Here is an 8,377-nt window from a genome sequence, read left to right on the forward strand (position 1 = left end):
CTCACTTTCTGACCAGCATGGTGAATGTGTGCCCTTAGTTCTTCTTGGCTGAGGTACTGAGCTGATTGTCTTGAGTGGCCAAGACTCCTCTGCCTTCTAACCTCTGAGCACCTTCCACCCTGGGTGGGTCTGCCGGCTGTGGTGGAGTGGGGCAAGTTGAGGAAAGCCTTGCCCAGCAGAGACACCATGTTAGTGAGCCTTCTTTGCACAATATTGTTGAAGGTTCTGTGCAGTGATAGGAAACACTGGGACGGGCAGTCCAGCCAGTCCATTTGCCTGACTCTCTCTGTGCTCTGCTGTCCCCACATTCTTGCCTCTTCTCCAGGAACATATTCTTTGCTTCAACAGCAGAGGAATGCAAGAGGTGTCTACCCCAACATTCAGCCCTCCTCCCTGCCTGCTCCCCACCACAGCAGTTTCTCCTGCATTACTCCCATCTCTTTTCTGAGGAAAGGACCAGCCGCCTCCCAAAAGCTGAAACTGTCCTACCACCACTTTCTTCTCCCCTGGCCTCTCTCTCCAACCTCTTGGGATCCAACCTTCTCCCCTACCCCAGTTCTACCAGCCCAGGTTCTAAGCCATGCCTCAGGGAGGCCTGCAGCTCAGAAGAGCAGGCTGTGAAAAGAGCTGCTGCCTGTGGATAAGGTCCAGGCTAGTCCAGGCGTCCGTTATTGTCCTTTTTTTCCTCTTCTCTAAGTTGACTGAGTCCTTTCCTTTTGTGTGCAGTAGAACAAAGACTTTGACACTAACAGGGCAGTGCATCTCCCTTTGCCAGTAAAACTGTAGATTATTTCCTTTCCTCCATCCTCTTCATCTACCCCATTAGAAAAGCCTCTTATTTGTAGCACTGCCTCCTGGATTGGGTGATTTCTCTCCTGGTCCCATTCCTCTCTCCTCCAGCTAAGATCATGCTCCCTCTTCACAACTTAGAAACAGCTGGAGAAAGCTGCATGACTGGCCGCAGCCCGGTGTCAGAGGCATCGACGTGCGTCAGGGTCATGAGAGCCAGGTCTGCTCTCGGTAGTCAGGAGGAAGCATCTTTGATACCCGTGTTTCATCAACATCTTGCAGGGGAGGGACTGCAGGAGTGGGGTTCTGCTGTCTTTTGGGGAAGGGGACATGGGGGAGGTTATGGGATATAAGTGCATGCATGTTTCCTGGCTGAAGAGCAATTCTTAAATTGGAAAGTGTGAGAGTTGTCCTTCCTTGCATGCTGCTGACGCAAATGAAGATTGGTCTGTCTGCCTTGCTGCATGGCATTCGTGGTCACTTGTTACCCGAAGTGTGTTATGTACAGATTGCTATGTGTTTAGCTCTTTGAGGATTTTAAACAGATAACTAAACTTCAGTGTGTAATTTTTCCATTCCACATTCACAAAATGTTTGGCCTTGATACAGAAATCCACATGTCTGAATCATCGTTTAAGTTTGGCTATTAATCTGCATCCAGTTCCAACATTGTAGCCCTCCGTGCAAAAGAACTAATGAATCTTTTTGTTTTCTGTTTGATTTGAAGAGTAGATTGTTTGGGAATGCTAACTTTGCTTTGGGATTTCTACTTTCTTTTGTTCAGCTCTTGAAATATCCTAGTTGTTTGCCATTACTCACCCCACCCCACCCCAATGCTTGAAATTTGAGCCATGTGGTGTTTCTAGTGTTCCATGACCTCTTTTATGTTTGGTTTTGGTTGTTGAGCAGTACTGTTTTATCATTTAGGTTTTGTTTTTCTCCTCAAACCGCCAGTTCCTTGTTCTTCTGGCCGATTCTCACCTCCATGTTTTCTCATCCTCCTTTTCCTTCCCCTGGTGTAGATCAAAGTGGTCAAAGCGTTCCATAGTTCCCTCCACGAAAGCATTCAGAAACCCAAGAACCAAAACTCCATCCACAGCTTCATGACCCACCCTGAATTCACCCTATGTGAGGAAGGGCCACGAACACCACTCCTGGATGAGCAAGAGGAGGAAAATCTTGAAAAGTTTCCTAAGTCTGGGACTAGGGTGCTCCTGCTGGACGGAGAGGTCACTCCATATGCCAACAAAAACAACAATGCGGTGGACTGCAGCCAAGTCCAGATGGGTGCCTCCCTCTCGGACAGTCGCCTGCACAGCCTGGAGACGTCAGTTTGAACTGCATTCTCTGACTCCCGTTTCTGCTTTCCCTGTTTCCTTTTTCATCTGTCCTGTCCGTAAGGTGAGGATGGGACTTTCACTGTCATGTCAGCTGCTCCCAAGTGTGTGTGAACCCCCACCTGACCGTGAAGAGGCAAGAGCACACACCTACCGGGATTTCAACTTAAACTTGAGTTGAGGTTTGTAGCAGGACCCAGTCAAACCCCAGGCAGGTAATGAATGGTGGAATCTACTTCTTGGGTGTATCAGTTGTCATTTTTAAAGAAATAATGACAATCCTCTTGGCATCCATCTCAACCCAAATTTCCCCCCAGTATTCGTATATGTGTCACCGTCTTCTGACTTCTGGATTTTACCCTATGAGTCTGTGCCATTTATAAGCTCAGTTGAGGGTTCAGAAAGACAAATATCCTCAAATGTAATGTATTGAGGTAGGAATGGAACATATAGAATCAGCCTGCAAAGTGATTGTTTTTAAAATGATTTTTCCTCTTTGAAAACTTCTACCTAAAGCCTTCGAGCTCTTCTGCGCTTTCAGTCAGACCTCCCTACGGTTCTTTGGGTCTTTTCTGACCATTGCCTTCCTTACCTTCACTTTCTCTCTCTCTCTCTTTTTTTTTTTTTTAACTTGTGATGATTAGGAAAGTAGAGCGTGAATGAATTGTCAACTTTGGCCGTCATCCCCTTCTGGCCCCAGTGGAACCCTTGTTTTAGTTCTAAAGGAGATAAGTTTCTTTGCTAAAAGGGTGCTTTTGAAGCAATGGAGAGCTGGTAAGAATGTGTTCCTGTTGTTGCCAGGTTACCTTCCACTTCCAAACCACCATCCTGTCTTGTGTGTGGTTTGTAAGTGCCGGGGAGCTCAGCCTTGACCATGAAGCTTGCATATGTGTGGCATGTAGTTTTTACCATGAGCCTGAGCTTTCTCCTATTCCTAAAGTGGTGGCAAAAGAATGAATAGAGGACGACCCTGCCTCCTAACTGGACTTGATATTGAGGACCAGAAGCTGGCAGGTCTAGGACAAGACAGACCATCAAAGTCAATTCTTGTGGGTCCTCCTTGGGATGACCACAACTGCTCGAAAGCCATCCACCAGTGCTCTTCCAAGGCAGGAGCTGATAGTTGGGGGGGGTGAGTATTGAAAAGCCTTGGGAGAGGCCAAAGGGCCATCCCAGCAGTATCTGAGAAACCAGAAACCGTGAGCTTCAGTGTGAGTACCAGCTTAGACATTCCCTTCAGTTTTCTCATTCTTTGCCCTGTCCCCTAACTTGTGCAGTCTCTGCAAAGGCTCTAACCTTGCTCAGATAGTCTGATTTTGAAAATATATATCCAGAATGGGAGGCTCCAGTGACATTTTGCTGATGTAACGGAGCAAAAGGCCCACCCTGAAATGCCCTCCTCGTTCCTCTTCCCCGCCTCGCGCGCCCCGAAGCCCTCTCCAGAGCACGCTCGGCTGTGCGGTGAAGCCTCTGCCCTCCTGCCCCGAACGCTGCCCGCAGCAGCCCCCGCCCACCTGCCTCTCAGGAGCCGGGGACTTTGCTGGGAGCTTCTTTAAGTGTCCCGTAATGGGACTAGGTGGAGCGTGTTTGTGGGAGCTCCACTTTTACCCCTGCTGATGTTGGCTTCAGCTCTTCTGTGCAGGGTTAGCTCACGTCTGCCCGTTCTCTCCCACGAGGTAAGTGAAGCCTGTCTCTGTCTTTCTAGAATGAGGGGAGTTGGGAGAAGGGGCTTGCGGCTCGTATGAACTGCCACATTTCCGTTTGTGAGAGTGGGAGACCCAAGCCTGTCCTCTGCAGCCCTTCCTTCTGGATCTTTCTCCCTCACCCCTTCACCGGAGCTATCCAAGGGAAGGAGAGTAAGAAACAGCACCCCACACACTGCATTACCACATCACCCACCAAAGTTGAGTTTGTTTTTATAAAGGTTACATGCTTCAGCAATCTTTTCTCTGTCTGAAATACAGGGAATTTATTTATTGTGGGGAGGAAAAAAACAGCTCACCCAAGGTGTCAGGTGTTCCCGTGCATATTTATTAAGTACGTTGGAAGATTTAGTTCTCTCGAGTCTTTTATTACCTCAGATCAGCTTGAAAAATAAGCCAACAACAAACTTTGGAGGCTCTTTCACACTCCTGCTCCCAGAAGACTCTCGGTGCCTGACCGGTCACTCTCGAGGGCTTGCGTCTACTTGTTTAAAACTCAACGGGTATTTTGTGTATTCTAGTTTCCATAGTAGGAGAGAAAATATAGAAATATTATGCAAAAAAATATAGTTTTCTTTAGATCAGAAACTGATATTTTTTGAGTCAGCCATATGTATTTTGTTTAAAGGATTTAGAATAAAGTACTGTCATGGAACCCTGTGGAAGGGAGCAGAGACCCAGCTGTTAGACATGACAGGTGACTTCATATATTTGTAGTTGGTCTCGAAACCAATGCACCGTACTTCTTTCTCCAAACAGCCATCTTTATACTTAGGGGGAAAAATTTGTTGGGTTCTAGACTTTTTTAATATAAATTTTGTTGATACGGAGTTGAGTACGTTTAAGTGTTTATGTGCATATGTTTTTTATATAAGTTTTTTTTTCTATTCAGTTTCAGTGATCCAACTGGCAGTGAGTAAATATGGCATAAGTTAATAAAGTTTTCCCCCAAAATGGTGCTTTGGATTTGAAAAGGGTCTGATGGGGAGAAGGGGAAAACATCTTAGATTCCTCTCTGGATAAACCTAGAAAAACAGTCAACAGACTGCAGATGGGAAGGACAGCATCCAGCAAGAAGGGGCAGTGGCAGGCCGTGAGCATGCGCCCCCGTAGAGGGGGCGCCAGGCTCTTCAGTGACTAGTGATTAGGATCAGGGCCTGGGTGGACTGGTGTTGCTTGTAGAGCAGCCGGCAGAGTGGTACCCCAGGCATGAGTATCTCTCGTGCTGCAAGGATATTCTGATTTGGGGTTTGCAGTTTTTATGCTTCTTTCACCTCCTGTTGTCCCCGCAGTTTTGCATTAGTGAGTTTTTGTGCAAGGATCTGATTGGGGCCTTCTTAGCCTGCCCTAGGAAGGTGTCGGACAATCTATTAGATGGGGGGTAGAGCTGTAAGTGGGAAAACCAAGGCTGGGTCTAGCCCTGGGGACAGTCTTGGCTAGGACCTTCCTGTGGTGTCCTCCACCCTCTGAAATGACTCCTCCATCCACCACCTAGAAACCCTTCTGGCACTGTGGCTTCCTTAGGGTTTGGGTTTCTTCTCCTCCTCGAGCTTCCGAGGGGAGAGGTTGCACAACGAAATCAGAGGATTACCTCACCCAGAGGGCGCAGCAAGCTCGCAGGTGCCCCGACACCCCTAAACGTGGCGTGTCCTCTCTTCCCTGCTCCCCTTGCCTAATGATGGAAGCAGCCCAAGCTGCCCTCACAGAGTGCACATGTCCGCACTGTCCACTGCAGTGGGGGGTGGGCCGGACCCTTGCCTGCCCTTCCTAAGCCGTTCCAGCCTCTTCCTCAGAAGAGACAGATACCCCTCCATTGAGCTCCGTGCCAGTCCTCGACCTTCCCAACCTTGCTGTTTGGCCTGCTGTCCTCTTTCCTCTTGAGGAGGAGAGAGGAGAGAGGTGAGCTTCCCAGGACTGAACTGGCCTTTGGTTCCTGTTTTCTCCCATATGTATATATGCCATATGTGAATATGCCATATATATGTACCAAGAGATCTGTCTATGTTGTTCTTTTCAAAGCAGCACGCAGATAGGAATTTTGAATTTCTTCTCTTTTTTCAGTAACTGGTATAACAAGCACTGGTATTTTTATATAAAAAAGAAAAACAAAACAGAAGATTGACTTGTGATCTGCATGACAAAAACAAATGGTGGTCTCGAAGCCGTGTGCACCCCGCTGTGTGTTGCCATAATGTGCAGTTCAGCTTACCAGCGCGGCCAATCTGTATTTGCATTCTGATAGTATTTAAACCCTCTGTGCAGTGTTTTGCATGTGTTTATATGATTCTTAGGGAAAAAATGCTATAAACTGGCAAATCTGAAATTCAAATATGTTGTTCCACTGAGACAGGAAGAATAAAAGAAGAATTTTAAAAGAAGGAAAAAAGGGATAAGTTTTTTGGAACCAATAAAGCTTTTTGTTGATGAGCAGAAACCGGTACTGCCGTGCACTGAGAATAAAAACCCACGCCCACTGGTCACTGCGCCGTCATCAGTGTTCTCCGCTTTTGAGTCATGTCACTCTGTGTCTGTTGAAGTTGAGAAGGGATCTGCCACAGCCACGTCGAGAGCCCCATCTCTGCAAGCCCAGAACTCAGCTTGTCGCTGGACCCTGACATGCTTCTCTGCCAGCACTTCCCCCAGTGACTGGCGGCCCTGGTTGTCAGATTCATTTCCTGGAGTACGAGCTTTGTCTGCCCCCTCTGGTCAGAATTTATGATCAGGGAGCTGTCAAGCTGGAGCTCTTGAGAAAGGATCCGTTTAGAAGGATAAGAGGCTCGATGTTCCTTTTTTCTTTGCTTTTTTTTACTTAATAAAATACCTTTTGGGAAAATTCATTCCACTTATGTTAGCAGCTTTTCCCTGCCTTCCCTCTGGGCTTCTCCAGTCCCCATCTTTCCAAAGTGTTGTGTCTGTTTTAATTGTTCCATCATTGAGTCTCTGGCACGACTGATCTTGGGCCCCAGTTTCAGATCAAAGCAGCTTCCTGGCAGGTCGTTTAGGTTCTGAGCTTCCATATCTCAGAACTCAGAACTCCTTCCTGCAGCTTTCATTCAGGGGCACAACCAAGTCCCTGGTCTTTTTCACAACATCTAAAGAAGGAAAGGACTTCGTCGGCTCCCCAAGGTCCTTTAGGGAAAGAGTGATGTTGAGGAACAACCCGAACTCTCCGCTGTTTTAACAGGCGGCGCTGCAGGAGGCCCAGCCAGGGGAGGCCTCCCAGGCTGCTCTGCCCCTTAGTTTCTTTAAAATGGGCTGGGGAAAAATAGTAAGTAACAAACAAGCACATGAACAAGAAACAGGGGCTGCGGCTTATTTGATAAAAGGAGTCATTCACAAAACAGAACTATTTTTTTTTCCATTGTAGTTTCCCTCCAAAATACCCATGCTGAAAAGGGATGCCACGCACGCACGTGCACACACCCTCTTTTTCCCCCCTTACCCTCACCTCCTTGTCTTTGGTTGGGCCCCAGATGTGTGCCTCTCTGCTAATGCCAAACAGGATCTTAGGCATCCATGTCTCCTGACCCAGCGTGCAGTAAGGTGTGGAGAAGAATAACTTCCAGGTGGCTTTCTGGCAGAGACCAGCGTATCACAAGGCATCGGTTCAATGGGTATAAAGCCAGCTCGGGCCCTTGGGCCTGAGTTACCATATGGAAAAAAGCATGCTTTTTTTCTTCCATCTTTTCCTTACCCCCAGTTCTAGAAAAGAACAGTATCTTTGCCCTCCATCTTTAATAGTGGTTTGTGCGTCTCCCCTTTCTCAACCGCCACATCCTCTCCCTGTGCTCACTGGGTTAGTTTGAAACTCTCCACCAAGACCATCTGGTTCCATCCCAAGGACACACACAACCAGGCAACTCTTGGACTTACTCTGACAAATCCAAAGACGGCTCCCTGGGTGCCAGTGAGCTGGGCCCGTTAGGGCGTGGCCTTCATGTCACCGCAAGCAGGAAGGGGGGAGGGAATTGGCATGTCCTTTAGGAGCAAATACCTCTGAGACCCTGTTGTAAATAAAACATGTAAACACATTACTGTCTTTCTGTGTGGTGTCATTAACGCCCAGTTGTCCCCAGCGTGAACCTAAGCCGCGAGAGGTGACACCTGCTAGATTCAGTGACCAGAATACTTCTAGCCTCGAAAGTAGACACTTCCAGGTTTTGCGCTTGATGTTAATGTTGTCTTTACTCTGAAACTTGTCTCAGAGGACACTCCCTGTCCTCAGAAGACACACACCTAGAAGGAAGCAGTCTCTTTGGAATGGCCTCCACTGCCGTCTCCTGAGAGGCTGCTGTCAAAACCAGGAGGTCACTTCACGCTTACTGACAAAGAGAACGTAATGATCTACATGTTTGGAAAGCAAATTCCAGTCATAAGTTTGACTTCTGCTCGTGACGTCTGAGCAAGGATGCCATCACTTCAGAGTCGGGTGCGTCTGCCTCTGCTCTCGAATGGACCCGGTCCCTGGGTTCAGGCTCGGGCGCCGCTTGAGTTCTCTCGTGGACCCTGTAGCAGAGGCCACGTGGATCATCCTCCAGACAGCACGAT

The 8,377-nt window shown here is 47.9% G+C and overlaps 1 protein-coding gene across 4 annotated transcripts in view; it reads left to right on the forward strand.

Moving 5' to 3' along the window:
* Positions 1-6,666, forward strand: part of ATP2B4 (ATPase plasma membrane Ca2+ transporting 4) — a 100,588-nt gene extending 93,922 nt beyond the window's left edge. For 3 of the 4 annotated variants that reach the window (XM_046682492.1, XM_046682494.1, XM_046682493.1), the window contains exon 21: positions 1,812-6,666. In XM_046682492.1, coding sequence (XP_046538448.1) covers positions 1,812-2,126 — 315 coding nt within the window. In that variant the 3' untranslated portion in view covers positions 2,127-6,666. The remainder of the gene's footprint in view (positions 1-1,811) is intronic. The other variant, XM_046682495.1, reaches the window with a different exon arrangement.
* Positions 6,667-8,377: the final 1,711 nt, after the last annotated feature.

Source organism: Equus quagga, chromosome 13 (genome assembly GCF_021613505.1).
Source record: "Equus quagga isolate Etosha38 chromosome 13, UCLA_HA_Equagga_1.0, whole genome shotgun sequence".
In the NCBI taxonomy this organism is placed as follows: Eukaryota; Metazoa; Chordata; class Mammalia; order Perissodactyla; family Equidae; genus Equus; species Equus quagga.